The 24,310-nt window shown below is 37.7% G+C and overlaps 3 protein-coding genes across 3 annotated transcripts; 1 reads left to right on the top strand and 2 right to left on the bottom strand.

The window, feature by feature from the left end:
- Window positions 1-242: 242 nt before the first annotated feature.
- On the bottom strand, window positions 243-5,537 carry LOC107775640 (protein TRIGALACTOSYLDIACYLGLYCEROL 4, chloroplastic). Its single transcript, XM_016595389.2, has 5 exons — window positions 5,048-5,537; window positions 3,676-3,925; window positions 1,879-2,260; window positions 912-1,195; window positions 243-625 (listed from the first exon to the last, which is right to left on the bottom strand). Exons 1-5 carry the CDS (start codon window positions 5,317-5,319, stop codon window positions 428-430), a joined length of 1,386 nt encoding a protein of 461 aa, XP_016450875.1. The 5' UTR covers window positions 5,320-5,537; the 3' UTR covers window positions 243-427.
- An 11,201-nt stretch (window positions 5,538-16,738) lies between these two features.
- LOC107775643 (putative invertase inhibitor) lies at window positions 16,739-17,703 on the top strand. The gene has a single exon (XM_016595392.2). The coding sequence runs from the start codon at window positions 16,885-16,887 to the stop codon at window positions 17,455-17,457; it is 573 nt and encodes a 190-aa protein (XP_016450878.1). The 5' UTR covers window positions 16,739-16,884; the 3' UTR covers window positions 17,458-17,703.
- Window positions 17,704-19,812: 2,109 nt separating this feature from the next.
- On the bottom strand, window positions 19,813-23,302 carry LOC107775639 (acyl carrier protein 1, mitochondrial-like). Its single transcript, XM_016595388.2, has 2 exons — window positions 23,015-23,302; window positions 19,813-20,240 (listed from the first exon to the last, which is right to left on the bottom strand). Exons 1-2 carry the CDS (start codon window positions 23,204-23,206, stop codon window positions 20,064-20,066), a joined length of 369 nt encoding a protein of 122 aa, XP_016450874.1. The 5' UTR covers window positions 23,207-23,302; the 3' UTR covers window positions 19,813-20,063.
- Window positions 23,303-24,310: the final 1,008 nt, after the last annotated feature.

A 24,310-nucleotide genomic window follows, 5' to 3' on the forward strand; every position in this document is an offset into this window, starting at 1 on the left:
AATTTATTTCACTGGACATTTCGGGTAAAGTGCAAATTTTGGGCTATTAAATTTTTTAGGCGGCCATGAAGTGTTATTTTCTGAATAATATAATGGAGCATGTTTAAAAGTCCAGAAATCTGAATGGCTTTCGTGTAACAAATAGGAACATTTGATTCTAAGAACGCCTTTAACGATTGGAACATCTCAATGTCCTTCGGGTACTATAGTTTTTTATCTTCGGGATCTCCAAACACAAGGAATTTTTAGAAATGAATTAAAAAAATATAAAAACAATTAACTAAAGTAAGGTGACTAGTATTCAAGAACCAACAAAAAATGCCTATGAATCCGATGCAAGGGCCGTTTGCTCACAAATAGCATCTCTAGCGACAACAGTTCTAACTACAAAGCAATCAACATAAAAAGTAAACTTTGGGGTTAAGTTCTAAAACTCAAATAGGCGCAACTCGATCATTCCCTCTTTCCTTTTAGGAGAATACCATGCTACCACTTTTCCAGACTGTAGAACCCTCAAAGAGTAATTTAAACTGCATATGAAATCCTCCAATTGTAGGCCAGGCCTGCCAACGGGCGTATTGAGCAAAAACTTTGAATCTACTCTAAACACAATTGGCCCAGCGACCTGCATTTGAAACGCAAACATAAAATATAACACCATGGTCAAAAAACATGCATTCACAAAGGCATTGGTGAGGCAACTTCAGCTTTAGACACGCACTCCACTCAAGAGTTAAGATCTACAAGTCCTAAACCACCATTAAGCTTCCTACGTAACAAAGCTAGTTAGTATAAAATCAGTTCTATTTGTTTTGTCCTCCAAATGTGTTTCCTTGCTACAGAAACTCGCATCTAGTATACATTCAAATCACCTCTGTAGACAATGTGACAAACAAATATTTGATAGTTACCTGTTGCTGAAGTATCAATTCGAGCCTGGGTGAAGAGCGCACATCTCTTGCATTATCAGCTGATGCTTTTCTGAAGACTTTTGTAACCTGTTTGGCTAACGCTGAAGCAGATGAGATATCTAGACGAGCATCTATCCTGGTGAGGTCTCCGAATGTCTCTTTGAATTTACCATGTTGAAAAGTATAACAAAGTGAACCAAATAAATCAACACCAAAGGGCCTTCTATGCCTAGAATCCGACGGACTACTGCTACCATTGTTGAGCCATGCCTCAAGAGTTCCCCCTATACCAACAAGTTGAAGTACAAGATAAGGCAAGAGACTAGGAAGATAAAGCTACGTTGTGAATGCTGAGAATTTGGAGTAGCACTGCTGGATAGCATCACATATGCACGAAATAGTCACCCCCACCAATTTCATAAGAACTGATGCTGTTAACGTTAAGAAACTTGAAGGAGTTCTACTGATTCAAAGCTCTCATGAGATATTATAAAGTGGTCAGAACTTTTAAAGGAAAATATTGTTCGCTTCTTCAATATTCCAGGAACATGCTCAAGAATTAACCTACCCATCAAAGTCAATTTAGTTACCAAAGTAAAGAAAACAATACTTCTGAAATGCATGTAACAATTATTTTAAAATGTTTCACATTGAGTACAAAATAACTCCACAGAAATAATTGAAACCCCAGATTCTAGCAGAGGCAAGGCAAGAAAGTTCATACAGAGGAAAGGATAATTTCAAACTGTCTATATATTTGATAAACTGACATTTATCTTCTGTGCTGGTAATTTAAATTCTAAGTCCATTGATAATTCAAATTCAGTTAGAAGGTTTAGATATAGATCTTGTATGCATAAAAGATAATCACAGTGTAGTTCAGCAAACAATGTCATAAAAGAATCTGGAAACTACCAAGTTATATCAAATCAATTACACTATAGTTTTTTGTGGCCAGTGAAGTTACCAATAATTCCAGATACTGCTGCATGAGGCTCTCTAAGACGAATATCATAAGAAGGGCGATAAAACCGTCCCTTATCTGTCTCAATAACAACGTCCTCTTTTTTTTCCTCGACTCTCCAGAGATCTTCACTTTTCTCATAAGAAAAGGCAGCTTTTCCACATATTCCTTGCATCAGATTGAGTGGTGGTTCATCGGTAATGTTATCCACAGCCTGAGGATGGCCACCATTTTTGTGTAAACCAAAACGATATCGGAATCCCTTCTCGGAAACCAGCGATGAGCAGTCAAAGGATATTGACTCTGGGACCTCCCAATATCTTCCCTTATGGTCTATGAATAGCTCAGGCCATGCTGCTTCCAAAGTAACGTCGTGCTCAGGAAGCTGCAATGAATTTGGAAGAATAGTGAATCAAACATCACAATAGTAAATGCCCATACGTTGGGAATAATAATTAACCACATAGATGAGCACGCTATGATAGACTCATGCATAGTTACATGTATGTTATGATGTTCAATATTTAACTTCTTTAATAAGTTGGGTATTCTCAAATTTCAGGAAGATTCATCTTTTACAAAGTGAGCTAGGAGAAATAAAACAGGGACCCTTTACCTCTCCTTATCTTATTGTCCTCCGGTGGAAGCAATTTAGGATTTGTTTCTCAGCTGAATTGTTCCAATTCAACAAAGAGGTAACAGATTCCAAGTTGTTTAAACAAAAGTGAGAAAACTAAGCGAAATGTCATTTAGCTTAGTTATACTGGGAAAAGCCCATGTAAGTAAAGTAGCCTTCTAGGTTCCAAAACTCTAAGGAGTTGTTTGGTTCAAATACAATTTATACATGGATTATAATGTAGGGATTAATAATATAAGGATCAGTAATGCGGGGATTATTTCTTGTTGAGGCGTTTGGTTCATTGTACTAAACTTGGATACACAAGATATCATTTAAAATATTTGTTTATTTTTTAAACGAAAAAATAATGAGTTTACGATTATAGCCTGGGATACTTGACCTTGATAGGCTTCTAGGAAAAAGACAAAAGACAGTTTTTGGTATTTTATCCATGTATAGCTTATAGATGGATTAGTTACTCCATGTTGGTCGTGAGAAAAGATAACACACCAATTGCTGTATAATTTTATAAGGGATCAACTATACATGAATAAAAAATAAAAATCAAACGTTGTAAACTATTAGAACTCCTCTATACAATGATTATTTCTCCTTATACATCAAACCAAACGACCCCTAACAGTGTGCTAAAGCCTGGGATAGCAAAGCGATACTAACGCATGTCCTAAACGAGACACAGATCTAGGAACAAAACAGAAAAATAACAACCAACAAAATAGAGGCACAACATTTATTAATACCTACTTTGGATGCACAAACGGGCTTAAAGGATCAAATAAAAAGACCAACAATGCATGCCACAACCTGTCATCTTTACGAAATCTAAAAGCATCAATTTTATTTTATTTTTAAGCTGAAAACCCACCAAGCTTAATCAGGAACTGAATGTTTGAGAAATGGCAAACTTTGGCAATTTTGTCAATTCGTCAATTTGTATCCCAAGATATTATGCACATCAAAATCAGCTTTGTAATGTGGCATTATGACATTATGGGTTTTCATAGGATGTTGACTGCTGTGGATGCAGCACTGCCATCCCTACGATAGTAGTGGACGCACATTAACGAGCAAAAATGCATCTTTAAAGAAAGCATATAAGGAAATAAAAGATAGCATTCCAATAGTAGAGCACCACATGTTGAAGGACTTCAGATTCTTGCCTTATTAAGAAGCATGGCCCTGAAGCGCCGTCCTTTCTTCTCACCATGTTCTTCAGTGCTCAATAACAGAGAAGAAGACGGTGTCAGGGATAGCTGTGAGCACACATTAAAGGCATAAAGTGATTTTTCCAAGAAATGCTTGCCAATGTCTTTTAATACTGGCAGCTCCCACTCATCCACACTGGATATCTCTGCTTTAATGTCAGATAACAATTTCTTTGGCCGAAACTGACCTATGAATCCAATCCACCTATGAAGATAAATCACAGATAAATAGTTCATCTATCTTGTATATAAAGAGGGGGCAATATAAAGGGAGAAAGCAACAAATTGGGGAGCAAAAATAGTCAGTAGAGCCTATTTGACCAGTATGGTTGTCCAAGCACAAAATAAGCAATCAGCTATGAAAGACGTGAAGATTTTAAAAATATTTCTAGCTGGAAGACAAAGTCAAAAGTGCTAACATTTGAAGCAAAACATCTGATGGATAAAGAACTTTGGGAAAAAGCATATTACTTCCCTACTGTTTCCAGAATGTTGACAAGAGTGGGTTGCTCTAGTGGTGAACACCCTCCACTTCCAACCAAAAGGTTGTGAGTTCGAGTCACCCCAAGAGCAAGGTGGGGAGTTCTTGGAGGGAGGGAGCTGAGGGTCTATCGGAAACAGCCTCTCTACCCCAGGATAGGGGTAAGGTCTGCGTACACACTACCCTCCCCAGACCCCACTAGTGGGATTATACTGGGTTGTTGTTGTTGTTGTTGTTTCCAGAATGTGCACTTTATCTCGCTGTGGTGTGGAAATTAGCTGAAAACTCTCTTCTACTTGAGAAACAAAGCTTTTTGCCCCACCACCAAGTACATTGCGTTACACACTCATTTTTTACTCAGAAAAATTATTTGATAAAAATCCATCCATTTCAAGTATAAGAACTTTGTGTATTTAAACAATAAATGGATTTTTTTCCCAATCAACAAAATTTTGTTTAGTATTTTAGACAGCTTGGTGTCCTTGAAGATATATGTGCAGTTGCAAAACTAAATACAAGATCAGTAGTTCAAGTTCAAGATCATCAATATTTTGCCACCTAGACAAATCGAATTCAACAACCATTCTGTACATGTTCAATTTTATTTTTTCTTATACAGGAAACATTTATAGAAGTAAACGTGATTTTTTTTTTTTAAAGTGGTGGCCGGACCATCTTGCGCATATTTTTTAAAGAGAGAACAGAAATAATTCGCAGTTATTGTAGACAACATTTTGAATCAAATTGAAATTCACTACATCATCTTGAGAAATCAAAGAAGCAAGGATTTCAAGAGTTACAACTTCATCAGCATGTGTTGAAAATTGTAAGTAGTAGTTATATTACCAGTTAGAAGTGGTAGCTTTAAACAAAAGGGACTGAAGAGCAAAAGAGCCCAATTCCTTATTGGGAGTTGGAGAATAAGAGGGAATGATTCCCAGAGGAAACCCATTTCCGAGCAGAGAGAGTTGTTGGATTCGGAGGGCTCTGCTGGCCTTGCTGCCATCGAGCGGTTTGGGCTCTCCAGGAATGGACCGGGCCGTCGCGTCTAGGGCATTTGGTGTAGATATGTTGAGGTCCCAAAACGCTGCGTCCATCGCCGTCCTCATATTCGCCATTTTCTTCACGCCGGCGAAAACGAGGTTGAGGTTGAGGTTGAGGTGGGGGGAGTGTGGATGTTTTCCTTATCTGTATCTGTCGCTCTATTTTGGAAGGACTCGACTACTACCAAAGGAGGGTTTTGAATCTGGGGTTTAGCCGTTTCTTAGGTTTGCCTTCTCTTTTTCTCTTTCTTATTTTTTTCTTCTCGCACAACCTCGGCGTGAGCACTTTGTGCGCACTGGATAAACCTTTTTCTGTGTAATAACCTGCAAATCATACAGGGATGTAAATCGCATTAGACAAATTCTGTTCGACAGGCTCAACCCAGAACGCATTGAGGGGGATTCGATCCCAAGTCATCCATATGAATGACCATCCTCCAAATCAATTGTGCAACCCCGAAAGGTAATGCGATTTACTTTTGCTAACGTGAAAATTTTATTTTAGGGCTCACGCACAATAGTTGTGTGAGTTTTTTTTGTCTCGCAATAATGTGAACCTAAATATGTAGGAATTGAACACCATATGTTGTGAGACAAAATAAAGACTCACATATCTAATTTATTAGAGCAGAGTTTACCCACAATGTATCCGAAGGCTAGCGGCCGCGAGTTACAAATTTTTTTCTCTTTCGTTATAAAAATAAATCTTGTCTTGTACGTCGCAAATAACTTTCACAATGTATGTTTCCATCTTGAATTGCTCGTCCTATATGCGTCAGAACATAAACTTTATTTGAAGCATTTGACTATAGGTTACATCACATTATTATCCAGTTTATCCGAAAAATTAGATAGAATTAAATTTGTATATGGTTCTAAGGATATGTGATATAGTTTGATACAAATCGTATAGAGAAATAGAAATACGTGTATTCTTGACTATGAGAATGAGAATAGTGATAAAAAGAACGAATAAGATAAAGAAAAATAAACAGGGGATATCTTTCAATATGAGAAGAAAATATTTGGTTGCAATCTGTCCCTGCCCTCTGTGCTTACAATGATTCCCCCTTTGTAATAGATGGATCTTACTTTATTTATAATAAAATAATATACAGTGGAGAACTCATGCTAAATTGTCTCTTCCTCGATTCCTGCCAAGATTCTCTCCCCTAGTGCGGTTGCAACGGCTCCTGTCTCCGAGCTTGATATCGGCTCGAGCTCGGTATTGGGTCGAGCCCTCGGCCTTGAGTTCGAGTTCGACATTCGGGGTGAGTGCCAATTGGTCTGTGCATCTCCGACAACTTTCTCGTTGCCTTGCGGTTTGATTTGGTCATGGACTTGATAATGATACCGAGCCGATTCCTCGATCGGTCTTGGAGCTCAAGGCTTGTTTGTACTATCCTCGGAACTCGTATCGAGCTCTCACTTCGATCGCTTACCGTTCGAACTCGATCAAACGTACGGAGGCCGAAATCTATTTCGACCGTATACATATAGTCCTCTCGTTTCTTAGAAAAGGATGTGGTGAGAAACGATATGATTTTCCAACAGCTCGATCAGATATATACTGACGTTTACATCGATCTCGACCATGACGTATGTGATAGTTGTCCCATCGGTTCGGATTTACCAGGGCATTTAATGTGTCAGACGGTGGTCGGCCACCTCTGATATTGAACTGTCATTGCTTCAATCTATAATAGCCTTTCCTTCCATCATTCATCCTTTACGTCTTCAATCTTCCAATTTTTCTAAGTTCCTTTTCGTCTCTTCTGAGTTTTCTGCCTGTAAATCTGTGAGTTTTACTGCAAACTCTTCCTTAAAAGACCAAATACTTCCGTTCTTTGTTTACAAAATTTTAAATGGCAAAAACGTCTAAAATTGTTCCGCAAAAAGAGACTGCTTCCTCATCTCGACCTTCTGGTGGCGAGGATGTGGAAGAGCCCCGCCCTGGGGAATTCGTTCTGGTAGGGTGTTCGACTGAAGGCGATTTTAAAATTGAAAAGCCTTCTCCGATACCGGGTCGGTGTGAGCCGATGTCGAGGTATCAACGTTCAATTACCGAAAGAGTGCTCGATAAAGTCATACAAGAATGCAACTGGGATAATAAACTCGTAGTAATCCCATCGCCTGATGAATCAATTACTACTCACGTTGAAGGTTTTTTAAGTGTTTACACTTATCCTTTCACGTTGGAACCTTTAGACCCTGTCATCGTTGCCTTTTGTAAGAGGTACGATGTGACCCTCGGCCAAATTCACCCTTTCTTTTGGAGGATAGTGATTCTTCTTCGATTTTTCTCGAGCAAGGTCCGGGGCGTATCTTCACCCTTGATCATCTTATGTGCCTTTGCAGTCCCCGACTTTATCGATGAGGGTTGATCAAGCTTGCTCACCGAGCAACCAAAGCGCTATTCTCGAGCATAGACGAGACCCGAGATCGGAGTTGGATGAGCCGTTTTGTTCGAATCAAAACCTCGGACCTGATCCATGCCGATGACTTGCCATTTCCTGAGAAATGGAATATGAGCCGTGAGTGAACGTTTCTCTTTGCCCGTTTTGATTTTGTGAATGCCTTTTATTTTGTTGATCCATTTTTCTTTCTTTATCACAACCGTAGCTCGAATGCCGGAACCGATCCCGGATCTTAGACAATGGGTCGAAAGTCTGGTGTTGCAAAGACCGTACTCCGAGCGTGCTTGGGTCGAATTATCAAAGGGTCGATGGGAGGCCCGCAGTCATGGTAAATCTTTTGTCGATTTGTCTCTTCATCGGTTTGTATGGTAAATCTCCCTCTTCTCTTTTGTAGGACTCGGGAAAGATGTAGTCATGAGGCCCCTATCTGGTGGCGAAGAAGTTCCTGTCCGGAAGCAGGTAAAAGAAAGGAAGAGAAAAAGACGTATCAGACCCCCCGAGCTTGGAGAAGAAGAAATCGGCTATGAGATCCCGAAAGCCGAAGGGGGGCTCTGATGTTATGACTTCGGAAGTGGCCCACCATTTAAGGGACGAGCCCGAAGAAGGAGAGGAGAATTTAGCCTGCGTACGGGCTAATGTTGTGATTCAACAGTCTTCCAATTTGGTGGAAGCAAATCAGGGAGCCTTGGCCATAATCCCAGAACAAGAAGAAGCCTAGATTATCCCTTCTCGAACTAAGATGATTGAAAGGGACACCGAGGGTGGAGCTTCTCGGGCAGTAAAAGATATTTCAAGGGATGAGTTTGGGATAGTTAACCTTGGCGGATCCCCTCAGATTTCAGATGCCATGATTCGAGAGGCCGTCATGTTGAAGGATCAGTCCTATGAGGGTATTCAGGAGTCGGCCGATATCCATAGTTTTCTGGAGGGGCTCGAGTCAGGTGCCTCGGATGAGGTTACCGGTTTTGGTGGAATATTGGTACCCAAAAAAGCATCGTGGTCGGGTTCTACCGAGCCCTCATCGATTCATAAACTGGTGGACCGATTTCCAGCCCCGAGCATCGATCCCGATCGAAGGCGGAAGATAGTGCTCTCCGTACCTACGGATACCCGAATTTTTTCTTCCCCTGTGGGGATTTCCAGCTACCTACGGTCCTTGGTGATCGAAGAAGATCAATCAGTGATGAATGCGGTGGGGCCCGCCTGTCTCTTCAACGAGGCCCAATATGCTTTGAATCGGGTAACTCTGATGGCGTTTTCGTTGCTTCTTTTGCACATAGAGTTGTAGGTAATTCTAATGTTTCTTCTTTTGTTTGCAGTCTTCGATGTTGCATCACGAGGCCTTTCTTCGAATCCGGTAGGAGCATGATGCCAAGGTTCGAAGCCTCACTAAGAAGAGTGACTCGTACAAGCTCCTTAGTGAAAAACTTCGAGCAGATTTGAAAGCGGCTTGGGAAGAGCATGAGGAGATGGCTGAGCAGGTATTTCGAATGTTCCGTGATAGTGAAGATGAAAAAGAGATAACCACTAACGATCCGATTCTGCAGGTTTGGCAGAGGATCGAGCAGATTAGACTGCTTAACTCACACGTAGATGCGCTACTCGCCGAGGCAGAAGAATTAAAAAAGTGTATGGATATCCTTGCCTCGAAAAAGGAAGTCGTCGAATCTCAGTTGGAGCTGTCTGATGCCCAACTTTGATCTACGAAAGAAAATGCTTCGGGGCTGATCGAAAAGATGAAAGAGCTTCAGCATCGGTTGGATTTGGCCACTTCAGATAAATAAGATTTGGCCAAAGAACTTGAGGTGGCTAGATATGAGGTGATCGAGCCCAATAAAAGAGCTGATGCCAAAGTGGCTCAGTTCAGGATCAATGTCGAGGTTAACCAAGCCAAAGTTGAGAGCATGGTCGAATATGCAAAGTGGCAAGCTCGGAGAGAGGCTCTCGAGGAGGTTAGAGCTCAGGGCTTCGATATTGGGGCCGAGAATGAAGTCGCCAGGGCGGAGGAGAACAAAACTCGGAGGTCGGCCTTTACTGAGGAGGACTCCGATGACTCGGGGGAGTCTGAATATGAGGACGATGCCGAGAATACGGCCTCCGATAAAGATTAAGTCATTTAAGGCCTTAGGTCGTTTGCTGCGTTCTTTTGATACCGCTTTCGGTTTTTTGTATAAAGAACTTCCTTTTGGCAGAGTAGCCGCCTCTGTACAAAAAATTTGTAAATATAAATCTTTCTTCCTTTTGAAGTAAAATAGCCTTTCAAACTAAATAGATAGTTTGAATTTTAATCTTTGTTGCCTTCGGGCCTTGTGGGAAGTCCCCTTTGCTTTATCGGGCTCGAACATCCTTCAGTTTAAATAGTCAAGTGTTCATTTGAATTCAAAGAAATGAGTAGTTTTGCTCAAAATAATGTAGCCCGTAGGCGTAATGGTCATAGTAGCTCGTAGGCTTGATGGTCGAGTGAGTGATTTCTCGAACTCGAAATAAAAGTAGCCCGTAGGCTTAGCAGTCGAGTGAATGATTCGAACTCGATGCAATATAGCCCGTAGGCGTAATAGTCGAGTGAGTGCTTGCTCGAACTCGAAATAAAAGTAGCCCGTATGCGTAATGGTCAAAGTAGCCCGTAGGCTTAATGGTCGAGTGAATGCTTGCTCGAACTCTAAAGAAATGTAGCCCGTAGGCTTAGCAGTCGAGTGAATGATTCTAACTCGATGCAACGTAGCTCGTAGGCGTAATAGTCAAAGTAGCCCGTAGGCTTAGTAGTCGAGTGAATGATTCGAACTCGAAATAATGTAGCCCGTAGGCGTAATGTTCAAAGTAGCCCGTAGGCTTAATGGTCGAGTGAGTGATTGCTCGAACGCAAAATAAAAGTAGCCCGTAGGCTTAACAGTCGAGTGAATGGTTCAAACTCGATGCAATGTAGCCCGTAGGCATAATAGTCGAGTGAGTATTTGCTCGAACTCGAAATAAAAGTAGCCCGTAGGCTTAGTAGTCGAGTGAATGATTCGAACTCGAAATAATGTAGCCCGTAGGCGTAATGTTCAAAGTAGCCCGTAGGCTTAATGGTCGAGTGAGTGATTGCTCGAACTCGAAATAAAAGTGGCACGTAGGCTTAGCAGTCGAGTGGATGATTCGAACTCGATGCAATGTAGCCCGTAGGCATAATAGTCGAGTGAGTGCTTGCTCGAACTCGAAATAAAAGTAGCTCGTAGGCATAGTAGTCGAGTGAATGATTCAAACTCGAAATAATGTAGCCCGTAGGCGTAATGGTCGAGTGAGCGCTTGCTCAAACTCAATCCTGTTTGCATAATAAATCTTGAACATAGAATATCGGTAAAGAAGAGGGCTTTATTTGCAAGTCATTATACATGTGTTCGTATTTTGCGTCAGGGCTCGGGCCAACTACATAAGCATGGTTCGTTTTGACCATTTGGCTCTTACAACGTTTTGTGTTGAGACACTATTTGTCATGAAACAATGAAGTAACTTCCTTTGCACCAAACTTGGTAATCATCATAGATGCGTTCAATGATAAAGCCCCCTAGTATACGAGGTTGATTTTAAAGAGGCCTCGGATACTCAGCAGTAGTATCATTTCCGCTATATGGCTGGTATCGATCTCTGGCCTACTTTTGCTTGGTAGTTCTTTTCGTAACGGACCTAGAAATCAACTGGTCATCTTCGACTCTTATTTTGGATAGATATCGATTGTGCACATCGGCCCAAGTAATAGCTGGACACTCGATCAGATTTTGCTTCAGCCGCCGTGAAGCCATTGAGCTCCACTCGTTTAGACCTTGAGTGAAAGCTTGAACAACCCAATCGTCTGTGACTGGTGGCAGATCCATTTGTTCCATTTGAAAACGAGATACGAACTCCCTTAGCATCTCGTTATCCTTTTGTATTATCTTGAACATGTCCGACTTTCTGGTTTCGACCTTTTACGGCTCCGACATGTGGTTTTACGAAGCAATCTACAAGCATAGCAAAATTCACTTTTTTCCAGTTCGGAACGTTGGTTCGCCTCAAGAGCCACTTATGAATTGACATCTAGCGGTACTTCGACTCGAGCTTCGGTGACATCGTTAATTCGCCTTCCGACCCTGGGTGTCAAGTTGTTGGTTTCATCTTGAAGGCCAGCTTCGTGGTCGATAGGTAAAGCAATCAATCGAGGGTTTGCCATTGCTGATTCGGAGTTGTAAACTGGTGCGTATTGCGGATTTGTATCAAACAACCACTGTTATCCTTAGCCCCACGGTGGGCGCCAAACTGTTTACCCGAAAAATTAGATAGAGTTAAATTTGTATATGGTTCTAAGGAAATGTGATATAGTTTGATACAAATAGTATACAGAAATAGAAATATGTGTATTCTTGACTATGATAATGAGAATAGTGATAAGAAGAACGAATAAGATAAAGGAAAATAAACACAAGGGGATATCTTTCAATATGAGAAGAAAATATTTGGTTGCAATCTGTCCCTGCCCTCTGTGCTTACAATGATTCCCCCTTTGTAGTAGATGGATCTTACTTTATTTATAATAAAATAATATATAGTGGAGAACCCATGATGAATTGTCTCTTCCTCGATTCCTGCCAAGATTCTCTCCCCTAGTGTGGTTGCAACGGCTCCTGTCTGCGAGCTCGATACTGGCTCGAGCTCGGTATTAGGTCGAGCCCTCGGCCTTGAGTTCGAGTTTGACATTCGGGGTGAGTGTCAATCGGTCCGTGCATCTCCGACAACCTTCTCGTTGCCTTGCGGTCCGATTTGGTCATGGGCTTGATAATGATACCGAGCCGATTCCTCGATCGATCTTGGAGCTCGGGGCTTGTTTGTACTATCCTCGGAACTCGTATCGAGCTCTCACTTCGATCGCTTACCATTCGAACTCGATCAAACTTACAGAGGCCGAAATCTATTTCGACCGTATACATATCCTATAATTTAGAATATGTTGACTTAATTCATTAGGTACTTATTTTCTTATGCTTATTGTATATGTCAAAATCTGCCTTAGTGGGATTTAACATGGAACGATATCGTGAAAAGCGATATGGTCGAGGTCAACTAGTAGATAATAGGACTCGTAGCCGAGCAGTTAATAACGGCCGAGGTCGAGTATCAAGGGCAGTGCTAACGACTAATTTTTGTAATAGGATATTCAAGAGAATATTTCATTGAATATTCTTGGTGTCTGTACTTTTAGAGTTGACTAGGGTATCTCCCATATAAATAAATAAAAAAGATAGGGGGAAAGGGGCATGGAACATTCTCTGATAAGAACACTTTTTGAGAAGAAGACCTTCTCTCTAGAAAAGATACAAACACTACCTTTATGAAAAGATTCGATTATATATTATTCCACACTTTTCCATCAGATCCGAGAATAGTTCCAATATTATAACATTTGCCTATCACTCATCATTGTTTGAAGGAGGATTCATCCACCCCTTTCAATATTGGGTGAATCATTCTCCTTATTTACGTTAATGCCATTTATTATTATTTATTGCTTGAAATTCTTCCATCATTAATAATCTTGAAATATTGAATGTACACAACATTTAATCCTCCACCAACACTGTTCGGTTTTATTTGAGTTGACTAGTTATAAATCTGGGTATATTATTATTAACTAGGTTTAATCTCTTTTTATATAAAATTAATTAGTTTAATCAAAGGTTTACATTTTTTGGTCAAACACTTATTTAGTTAAATCAATTCATGTGCATATATCTTGCTTTGAAATTTTATGTAATGTTGAATATATTTTCTATATCTTTCATTTTTTTGAATGTTATTTTATTCTTATAACAACTATTAGAAACAAAATATTCATAGGACTCACGTCTTATGCCTCGAGTAAAATCTCGTCCTAAGTTAACACCTTTAAATTATCGGAACCTCTTGTCTAAAGTTAGAAAACTAGATAGACGTTAAGGTAGAGAACAAAGCTAAAAGATTTCTTTTTTCATCGTCGAATGTATTATTATTCGCGACCCATGACGCTATTTATAACATCACTCCGTTCCCTCTAAATTTTAATTTTGAGTTATTTGTTAAATAAACGGATAAATTCATAGTTCTAAAAAGGTTGTTCTCCAATACAATCATATTTGAAGCGTGACTAAAAATTTATGGAATCTTATTCACAATTCCCTCATAATTAGCATCATCTAACTATATTGTACTCATTCTCCTCCATTATAATCATTGACCCAGTCGACGAACCAAAGGAGTCCTTCTAGAGATTTGAGAATTCTTTTAGAAAGCATTATTCTTCAATGTCTTCATCAGCTACTTTGAGCACTTTGAGATAATTTTGCTATTTACCTTCTACCATATAGTATAGAGTAAAGGAGTCACAAACTCAGAATGCGTATGTATTTTAAAAAAGTAGGGGTAACTTGGTGCACAAAGCATCTCGTATTTATTTAGGGTCCGAAAAATGGCCGTACTTCAAGGATGTAATATAGACAGTCTATCGTAGTGCAAGCATTAGTGACCGCTTTCACGGCTCGAACATATGAAAAACAATTTTTTGTCTTTTGCTTTTTTCTAATAAAGAAGGCACTCGCGGAAAGCAACAATAACTTAGGTGAATAGTCAAATACCACTCCTTTGACAGTTGAATATTATACAACGTACTTGATATTGCCCCAAAGAACTAAATTCTACTGCGATTTTACGAAGTTGGTTTTGTACTCATGTCATATAACTTGATTTGCTTTGTAGTCCTAGATATACTTTGGCAAGTGCATGTATATATTATGCTTAAAGCAACAACAAATATCATTTGTCTTGACTTACAATGATTAAATTTTGAATTCAGCTTGTTGTCTCTCTTTTCTTGTGGTGGAAATCTAACCATTAGAGAAACACATTGAACCTCATACGAAAATGAAATATATCCTTAAACAAAAGTGCATCTTAATTAGGTACCAAACTTGGCATGTACATATATGATGCGTGTAAGCAATTGAGAAAGAAAAAAAAGGGACCCAATTAGTTCATCAGTTGATGCATAAATTCTGGACAATTTCAAACACAAATTAAAGCAACTTTGAGTCTTTGATAACTTGTTGAATAGAATTTGCAACCCAACTAGGATATAAACAATTCCAACTATCAAATTTCAAATGAAAGCTTTCTGAGCTTCACTTTGGCATACTCAATGAATTGAGAAACAAATGTCATTTAATTCAATGCTCTTGTGAATCTTTGAAAACGAAAGAAAGATGAGCTTTCCCCGATTTCAAGAATTCTTAAGTACTCTGCCAATAAAGCATGTAATAATTATTACTCCTTTCTTTCAGAATATTAGTAGTTATTTTAATAAAACTGAATTTGTATAAAAATAATATGAATCCGGTACAATAATAAACAAATAGAACAATCCTAAGTAGAAAGGAAAACGATTAACCATTGATGCCTTAATTAAACCAGGATAGAATCATCACTCAGTGAAAGTACATGGGCAATTCCAAAGAGGGGCCTTTTGATAAAGTAAAAGTTATGATGGGATTACGAATTAGATCCTTTTCTAAACCTAGGAATATATATATCCTTAACCTCTTTTCTAAAAGCCTAAAAGGTAAAGAAAACCTTTGTCCATTTTCTTCTTTCTTTTGTGTTTAAATGAATCCATGGAAAATGAAATTTTGATGCCGAAAAGAGGCTTAAAACGCCTCAATAACAATTTCAACGTCTAATATATACTTTGCCAAATATCTTGAGATTGTTAGAAATACTTAACCATTGAAATATTTTGCAACATGTTGAAATTACACTAGAATATAATATTAAAATGCTATAACAAGATCGATATTATTACGTAAGATATCCAAAGAGCAAACTAAAGTTTGAAAACATCTTAACCACAAAAAGACCATGATTTAATCATCCTTGATTTTACCACAGCTAATCCTCTGTTAAAAAGTAATGCACAGCAAAATAATCTTATTTACGATAACTATTTGCAACGAGAAGAACGACAAACAGTGGTGGGAAAAATAATGTATATAATACAATAGCAACAACTCTTGAAATAATGATCAAAAGGAAAAATCAATTCGAAACAGAAAATAAAGTTTAAAAAAACCACACAATTTCATATTCAAAATAACAGAACTGTGATTATAAGTCGATAGTGATTGACTTGTGCAAAATACTGCTATATGACTTGCGACAAACCAAATCTTACCCATCCATTTTAATTTACAGATATTAGCTTCACAACTTCAAAGAATGGGCATATCATGATGTGTACGTAGTAGTTTTTCTAACAAATTAAAGCCTCCCATGCCAGTTTGTTAGTGCTTATGTCCTACAAGAGGCGGAGTCAAGATTTAAACTTTATGGGTTCTAAATTATAGAATAACGACATAAGGTGTTAGTAATTGGGTTCTGAATTTCATTTTATACATATTTAAAGTTAATTTCTTAATAGATATAGAGTTAGGACAAAAGTTATTGGGTTCGACCGAACCTGTACTTCGGCTTCTAGCTCCGCCCCGTGTCCTACTTCCTTAAGAGTTCCAAAGGCAAATTCCAGGTGAGGTTCCTATTTAATCAATCGATGTTCTTTAATTGGGAGAATCGAACTTTTACACCTGCTCAAATGTAAGAGAAGTTATTTCCACCATTGAACATTGGACATTTGAAAATGCCTAAAGATCCCCTTTCATAGGAGAATTTTCTTTTCCCTATCTTGATGTGACTGAAAATCAACAATTCCTTCATCGTTTTACTTATAACAAAGTTGAACAAAACAAAAGAAGAAAAATAAAAAGGAAATTGTTCTTTTCAAGCGCAATCTTTAAAGTACTCATGCTAGACCATAAAGCCAAGTTATTAGCACTATCATATAAGATAACATATGGAATTAAACTTACCACTAAAGTTATAAAAGACCACAATAAACAATGGAGTAACATTTAGGCTTTAGCAACAAGAGTTAATTTCTAAAACATGACAGCAATCAACAGAAAATGACTTATCACCAGCTCAAGATTGCAACAACAAACACATGCCTAAGGACAAAAGCCATAAAACATGTATTAAGAACAAAATCATGATCAGCCGGTTATAATTTCATAAATAAAAACTCACCCTCTTCCATTATTTTATAAACCAAAAGACTTCTTCCCCTTCAAAACTATAAATATATACCCTCTTTGGGAGAAAACAAGAAAGACATGTCATACCAAACAACCACAAAATGAAGCCTCTTTCCTCTTTCTTCCTACCTCTGTCCCTATTTCTCTCCTTATTTTTCCTAATATTCCATAGCTCAAAAGGCCAAAGTACTTTAATCCAAAACACTTGCAAAACATGTTCAAAAGATGATCCAAATATTAAGTTTGGTTTTTGCACTTCATCTCTACAAGCTGCTCCGGCCAGTCAATGTGCTACTCTACGTGGACTCGGGATGATTTCGATTAGGTTAATTCGATACAACGTTACAGATGCGAGATGTCATATTAAGATTTTAATGAAGGAAAAGAAGTTGGATCCTTATATAAGAAGGTGTTTGAGTGATTGTTTTGATCTTTATTCAGACGCTATCCCGTCTATCAAGCTTGCTATGAAGAGTTATAACGCGAAGAAATATTATGATGCTAACATACAAATAAGTTCAATTATGGATGCTACCACGACATGTGAAGATGGATTTAAAGAGAAAGATGGTGTTGTGTCACCATTAACAAAGAGAAATGAAATCACTTTTCAGTTGTCTGCAGTGGCACTTTCTGTTATGAATCTTATTAAGAATAATGGGTCAATTGGATGATATTATATTCAAGAATACTCCTATTTCTTGGTTCTTCCTTCTTAATTTTGAATGTTAATATTCGTCTATGTTAGATTTTCCTTTCATAAGGTAGCTTCTCTATCTTTCTTCTCCTTTTTTTTTGGGTGGTCTTTCCTTGAACTTCTGTACTTAAACTATTTGTTTATCTCTCCTATATTGGATATCTTAGTTGTTTATCTAAGAAAAATTGCAAGAATCAGTTAAGTTTGGTGATATTATGATAAATTTAATTTATTTGATGTTGTAAGGTAGTAGAGTAGTATTTTAGGATTTAACTTATAGTATGCACTGATTGTGAAAAAATAAATTCACTGTCATTGTATTTTAACTTTTTTTAGGAGGTAATCTAACTTATTTACTAGGTTGCTAATCTCACTTTTGTGGATGATTTAGCTATATTGTGTAGTTGATTAAAAATTATTTAATAGTGTCAGCGTATAAAATTAAACTATAGTTTGAACTATTTTTTTTTTCCTCCTTTAGTTTAAGTAAAGCCTGCACAAGGTAAGAGTAAGGTTTGAGTACATACAATTCTTTTCAAACTTCACTTGTGAGATTACAGTATATTATTGTCGTTGTAGTTTGAGCAAAAGATTTTGTTTTAAGAGTGCTCCGTTAGTAAACTTGTTATCATAAGAACTTCTGCCAAAATTTTGACAAAATTTAAAATGAAAGTTGTTATAGGAAAGAAGATTCTAAATAAACTATTATGCTATTTAGTAATGTTTCCATTTAAAAAAAATAATTTTTTTAGTAAAGGAATTTTGGATGACTTAAGGCCTAAAATGTCACTATGTCATCTCGTGGAACAAAACTTCATCTTGTTGAGTTGGATTTGATAGGAACTGAAGCCTTTGTTTGTTGGCCTAATCAAGTAGATAAGGTAGTGGAGACTTCCTACTTATACAGTTATACTTCCTAACATATTGACCCTTTTCTACAATAGTAAATTGCCCATATTTTTACACACGTTTTAAGTTTCTTTAATAAAACTGCTCCTATAAATTGAGATAAGAGTTGGCATACAAGAAAATCAAAAGAACATTCATTTTCAGTTCTTCACTTTTATGAAAGAGAAAACCCACCTTCAATTTCTTTTCGAAAAATCTTCTATCTATTGATTCGTAATACTTCGTCGTCGTTGTACTTCTAAAGAAAAGATTTGCCGCGGATTTAGTTTCACTATATTGATATTTAGTAATCTCATGTTTTACGTAATAAATTTTTTCCAACATTATGAGAATATGTGAGCTCAGAATATATGAAAGTACAGAAAAAAAAATTTCCGTGTTAAGATCAAATTAAATGAATAACAGTTTAATATTTTTAGAAAAATATTAAAGATAGGTAAAAATATGAACACACGGGCATATAACTTGGAGTTAATATCACTTCAAACATCTTGGTTTCTTATGTCATTTGAAGTGATACTGGAAAAAAAAAATACTCACAATTCCTAATTAATTTCATTTGCCGATGCAAAATCCAGATGAATAAGAATTTCATATTGAGTCATATTTTTCCTGCCTTTTAGTTAGTTAATAGTATAACATATCCTATTTTATCACGAGGTTGAATGGCTTGATAATTTATCAAGATCATATGATTTACTTTAAATCGAAAATTAGCAGCAGAACAGAAAAAACCAAGTAACATATAAATCTAAACAGATAATGTAATATACTATTCTGCGAGACAAGTAGATATGGATAAGTATGTACAGAACTATTTTTTTTCTAATCGCAGAAGAAAATCGTAATGATAACGTCAAAAAAGGCATAAATTTCTTTTTGGCGGGACGGGACGACGCATCCTGTAAAAATTTTAGTTCGTCCCACCTCATCCTTCAACTGCTGCTGTCATAGTCAACACTCAACAGAGTTTAAATATCTGTGAATATTATCGTTAACACAATTCATTGTCCTATCCTATTTATTGGCCATTAGATAACCAACATAATACTACTTTCAAGTATAGCTCAAAGAGACCATTTATCCTTCTTGTAGGATTTTGAAATTGGAAATGCTGCCATTTGTACCTTTAGAGGTCGTTTGGTACAAGGGATAAGGCCAATAATCCCGGAATAGAATTTGGAATTGCAACTTCCCATATTTGGTTATAGGTATTATCTAATCCTGAGATAAATTTTACACTAAAATGGTGGGATTAAGCTGGAATAGCTAACCCCATGGCATACCCCGGAATATCCCACCATTGTACCAAGCGAGTTACTACTCATAATTCCAAGTTTCCAACTACAAGTTCCAATCACCTTTACAAGTTCCTGAGCCTGACTAGACAGATTTCTTCCAATCAGTGCAACAATCAAAGCAAGCTTGAATGTTTGCCATTTGAATATTATAAGAGGAAAGACGGTAACAGAATAAATACCAAGTCATGTCTTCCAGAAAAAGGATGATATAATCCTCAATAGCAAAGCCTGAGCAACTGGTCTTCCAAAGAGTCTGATTATTGCCTCTCTCAAGAGGATCAAAATTCTACAACCTTGACCTAGTCAAATGACAAGGAGCAAGAGTACCTTTGATTTTGATGAACAAATTCAAACAAACAAAGATGCATTGAGTTTAACTAGACATTGGATGACTATAAATATACTCAATTGCATGTTCGCAGGATTCTATCCTGACAGCTTCCTTGTCTGGAATCTCCAGTTTGAACTCTTCCTCCAGAGCCATTACAATCTCTACCGTATCTAAGCTGTCTAAGCCCAGATCCTTCTCAAAGTGGACTTCAGGGGTCACCTGCATAAAAGATAACCATTAACCATAAAGCCCATAATGATTTCCCAGATAACGAATAAGTATCCAGTTAACTTTGCAGGGTTAAATTGTTTTACCACCAGCTTATGTACTGGCACAAAGGAAAAAGATGATTGCATTTGACATGACAATGAATAAATTGAGTCAACAAACACCACTAACAGAATATAACAACAATACCTGTTTTGATAATATAGAACACCAAATGGTGATAGAGAAAGTGATGGAGTTCTGTTTTCTTGGGGGGAGGGGGGTATCACTTTTATCAAATTCTCAACCTACATTCTGATTCACTAATTGTCTTCTGGAACATCACTTTCTCTCTTTAATGGGAAGAAAAAGCTGCATTATCCTACTCTCTTCATCTACTTTGAAAACTTCCACGTAAACCTAACTATTGTGTTTAATCCATCATCACACCAAAAGTTCAGTGCAAGAACTGCAAAGACCTAAGTGAAACACCTGTTGGCATGTACTTTCGCCCATTTGATGCAGACAAGAAAGAAGAGAGAGAATGATTATAACCTAATTTTTGAAGTTCTTGACAGACATTTATCCTAATAGCTCTCATCTCACAACAGAGCTCTAAAAGCATCATTTCCTTTCTCAGATAATTATCTCCTAATGGATCAACCTTCAATGAACAAAGTTATAGTCCATTGGACCCAAGCAAGCCACTTAAAATGGTTCATGTCTCCTAAGTTGCACAGACTTTTCACTTTTAGTGCCGCACCCGTGTCAACACGACGTGAGGGTGTGGGATTCGTACCGGATCTGGTCAATCGATTTTGGGTACTTTGATTAAAATTGAGGGAGAAATTCGAGACAGATATAATAATTTCTGAAATAAAAACAAAAACTAGAGTGAAATTGAAGAAAACTAAGTTGCTCCGACACGACAGTTTAGGTGCCGCACTCGTGTCGACACGACACTAGTATGTGTGTGGGTATGGGATCCGTACCGGATCTGGTCAAACAATTTTGGGTACTTTGACCACGACGGATGGAAAAATTTGAGACGAGATACAATTTGATTCCCGAAATTAGAACCAAAACTAGGGTTAATTTGAAGAAGATAGCATACCTTATCTAGTAAATCAATCATTTACTTATCTACAACTAGAGAATAAAAAGAAATCCATACTTTACAAGTTATACGGAAGTATTCCACAAAATTTCTCATAATTTAGGGATATTTTTATATTTTTTTTCTTTTTAGAATTATTTTTAGCCGGATTCCCCCACCCGTATCCGTACTAGGATCTGTATCCTCGAATCTTAGAATTTACATCTCGAAAGATCCGACCTCTAGATCCGCACCCGTGTCGGACACGGGTGAGCAACTTAGGAAGAAGATGGAATATCTTGTATATAAAAGAGAAATTTTCTACACTTTACAAGCACCATATAAGTTTTTCACATAATGTCTCATAGTCTAAGACTATTTATAACTCTATTTTTAGATATTTCAATTATTATTAGCTGAATCCCCGAACCCGTATCCGCAACCGGATTCGTACTCCTGAATCTTATAATTTAGATCATGAAGGATCCGACCTCTAAATCCGCACCCCAATCCGAGCAACTTAGCATGTCTCTGCAATTTGTTCCAAATTTAATCTTAAATATGCTAAACAACAGCTTCGGGTTGGAGGTTTCCTGGTTGGTGCTACTATGACTTATGTGTAGTCTCTATCCGTAGTTCACCTTTTTCTTATTAGAACCCTAAATCCCCCACCTACCCACCCATTCCCAAAAAAAAAAAGCCTTTTCTTTCTGATAACCTTGGTGTTTCCGTCAACTTGCGTGCACCTTCGCTAATTCCACAGGTACTTGTGCCCCCGCTAGCACAGGTACCGGGTAACTCTGTAAACCAAGACTCGGACAGATTGGAACAAACCACCTAGCATTTTTGCCTCCGCTAGGATTTGAACTTAAAACCTCCTAAATTCCTTCTTAATTTCCTTCATTAACCAATTAATTGACTTATCTTGAAAATGAATGGCAACTAAAGTTCTCCTAACCTAACACTTCAGCGCAAAGACAGTCCCAATAGGTAGATCAGTTCTTTTCTACAGAATCAAACTACACTAAGTTTGATTGAAATGCATGAAAAGTAAATGATTCTAAAGCTAAGCTCTGAACATAGCATTCAGCAGGTGACTAGAGAAAATTCTCGGCTACTTTGTTTCCGGTCTTTAGGTCATCTAGAGCTATGAATAAGCATTTGCCATCCACCTAAAAGGAAACAGAAAATATAAGAAAAGGAATCAACTTCTCTTTCCATTCTCAAGCTTCCCAGAGAGAGATTACACAATTGAGCATTTCGTGTGACAATGAGCATTTTGTGTAAAATTACACAATTGAGCATTTTGGATGACGGTGGTATCTATACTAGCACACCTTGACTATTCCACCGGGTACCTGCTACCTCCCACTAGCACAAGTATCTCATAACTCTAGATGGGAAATAGATAACTATACAATTTGATAAAAGATAAACATATACCAAGTCCTTTTCATTTTGTTTTGTTTCAGGTATAAATAGACTCCCATATCATCTGGATAAACATATGTCCATTTTACCAAAGCTATAGCTAAATAAAAACCCTAATGTTCCAGGCTTGACCAATAAATAGCTACCAACGATGCAAATACTTGTATTCATATTTCTCAGATCTGATTCATTTCGTCAAATGGGTTTATCAAATAAATCAAAATTTAACCACTCCCACAAAAGGAATTGAGGAAAAAACCTTGGAAGGATCGACTTTGGGGAAGCATTTGACGACGTCAAGGACTCTGTTGATGACTTCATCTTTGGTGATATGGTCATCGTGCGACGACATCAATCTGACAGCGGTTAGCCTCGATCCATTTGCAGCTAAGGCTTGGGTTGCCGGAACCCGGATGTGACGGAGTATAGCAGATCTCAACGCCGACGCCATTGTTGTTCTCGTCGTTTTCCTTTTTCTGTTTAGGCCTTGTTGCGACGGGAAGAAGTGCTGAATTAGACTGAGGTTTTGAGGATTCTTTCGAGTATTTTACATCTTGATCTCTTGGACCGGAATTAGCAAGCCCCGGTTCAGAAGTGCTTAGTAAATAGTGACTTGTACACTTATTTGTTATGAATATATTATATTATGGATGTTCATTTAGTATACCGTTGTAAATAAGCTTCCTCAAAAAGTTTATCCATATGAGACTCCGCCGTAAATATGTTTATCTATTTAGTACTCTATTGGAAATAAGCCTCCTGAAGAAACTTATTATTTCGGTACTCCGTTATGGATAAATATTACCCATGATAGAAGATTATTTATATCTGGCACAACAACTTAGAGTAACAACTTACACAGCAGCTTGCAGTAGCAACTTACACAGCAGCTTCCTTTCTTCTATAAATAGAGGAGAATTCAGTTCATTATGTACATACGTTTGAAGTTTGAATAATATATCAGTTTCTCTCTATACTTGTCTTTACTTTATTGTCTTTATTTTATAACACGTTATTAGCACGAGACTCTGCCATCTCGAGAAAATACTTTGAAAGTATCAAAGGTACGAACTTTCTTTTTCTAAATAATGTCAAATCTTTCTAAACTTGAGTTTGTAACCCTGGATATATCGGGCAAAAGCTACATGTCTTGGGTGCTTGATGCCGAAATTCATCTTGATGCGATGGGTCTGGCAGACACCATCAAAGATAAAAATCAGGTATCAAACCAAGAATGTGCCAAAGCAATGATATTCCTATGACATCACCTTGATGAGGGCCTGAAAATGGAATATCTTACTGTTAAAGATCCAGTCATACTGTGGAATAATTTGAAAGATAGATATGAACACCTGAAGATGGTCGTTCTTCCACAGGCACGTTATGATTGGGCTCATCTAAGGCTACAAGATTTTAAATCTATCAGTGAGTATAATTATGCTATGTTTAGAATTATTTCCCAATTGAAACTATGTGGTGATAATATTACTGATCATGATATGTTGGAGAAAACTTTCACCACTTTTCATACCTCGAATATGCTCCTGCAGCAGCA

Source organism: Nicotiana tabacum, chromosome 19, assembly GCF_000715075.1.
Source record: "Nicotiana tabacum cultivar K326 chromosome 19, ASM71507v2, whole genome shotgun sequence".
In the NCBI taxonomy this organism is placed as follows: domain Eukaryota; kingdom Viridiplantae; phylum Streptophyta; class Magnoliopsida; order Solanales; family Solanaceae; genus Nicotiana; species Nicotiana tabacum.

Bases quoted from the DNA above. Each gene is read 5' to 3' on its own strand.
- LOC107775640 (XM_016595389.2), bottom strand. From the start codon at position 5,319: ATGGCGAATATGAGGACGGCGATGGACGCAGCGTTTTGGGACCTCAAC. The intron at 2,261-3,675 runs GCAAGAATCTGA...AATTCATTGCAG, and splicing joins GGGCCATGCTTCTTAATAAG to CTTCCTGAGCACGACGTTAC. The intron at 626-911 runs GTAACTATCAAA...TTTCAAATGCAG, and splicing joins AATTGATACTTCAGCAACAG to GTCGCTGGGCCAATTGTGTT.
- LOC107775643 (XM_016595392.2), top strand. From the start codon at position 16,885: ATGAAGCCTCTTTCCTCTTTCTTCCTACCTCTGTCCCTATTTCTCTCC.
- LOC107775639 (XM_016595388.2), bottom strand. From the start codon at position 23,206: ATGGCGTCGGCGTTGAGATCTGCTATACTCCGTCACATCCGGGTTCCG. The intron at 20,241-23,014 runs GTTTTTTCCTCA...TCTTTTATGCAG, and splicing joins CCAAAGTCGATCCTTCCAAG to GTGACCCCTGAAGTCCACTT.